At 42.6% G+C, this 587-nt stretch overlaps 1 protein-coding gene across 1 annotated transcript; it reads left to right on the top strand.

The window, feature by feature from the left end:
- Positions 1–6: 6 nt before the first annotated feature.
- Positions 7–580, top strand: LOC108254299 (paired amphipathic helix protein Sin3b-like; the record flags this gene model as incomplete). Its single annotated transcript, XM_017449301.2, has 1 exon — positions 7–580. A coding segment is annotated over exon 1 (361 nt), but the record flags the coding sequence as incomplete, so codon positions are not given.
- Between the last annotated feature and the right edge of the window lie 7 nt (positions 581–587).

Raw genomic sequence — 587 nt, 5'->3', positions numbered from 1 at the left:
AAGAGACAAGCAGGCATTCACAAGGACGATAAACAAAAGATCAAAGCTCTAATCAGACAATTTATTCCTGATCTATTCCATCATCCTAGGCAAGAATTAAGTGATGATGAGAAGGATGACTGTGCAGACATTGACTCATTGAGTAATCCAGCCAGTCCCAAGCCTGAGGAAGCACTCTCAGAAGAGACCAAGAAAGACAAGGATACTGAAGATGACAAGATGGAAGTGCAGACTGAGGTGAAAACTGAGCCCAGTGATGATCAACAGAGCAACAAGGAAAATGAAAGTGACTCAAATTCCAAAGAGAACAAAGACAAAAAAGAAAAAGATGAAGCTAACAAGAATGAGGAGGAGAAGAAGGAGACAAAAGTGAAGAAGGAAAGGAACCCCCCTAGTGTGATACCCCCTTACCCAGATGAGTACTATACTCTCTTCTTTGGTAACAACAACTGGTACTTGTTCTTCAGACTGCACCAGATCCTATGTGATAGACTCTCCCAGATGTATGAGCATGCCTCTGTACTAGCACAGATTGAATCCAAGCACAAAACTTCACGGCAAGAGTCCACGGCTGTTGCATTGAGGTT

Source organism: Diaphorina citri, unplaced genomic scaffold (assembly GCF_000475195.1).
Source record: "Diaphorina citri unplaced genomic scaffold, Diaci psyllid genome assembly version 1.1 scaffold37483, whole genome shotgun sequence".
Classification (NCBI taxonomy): domain Eukaryota; kingdom Metazoa; phylum Arthropoda; class Insecta; order Hemiptera; family Psyllidae; genus Diaphorina; species Diaphorina citri.
This window is presented reverse-complemented; position numbering and strand designations above follow the sequence as displayed.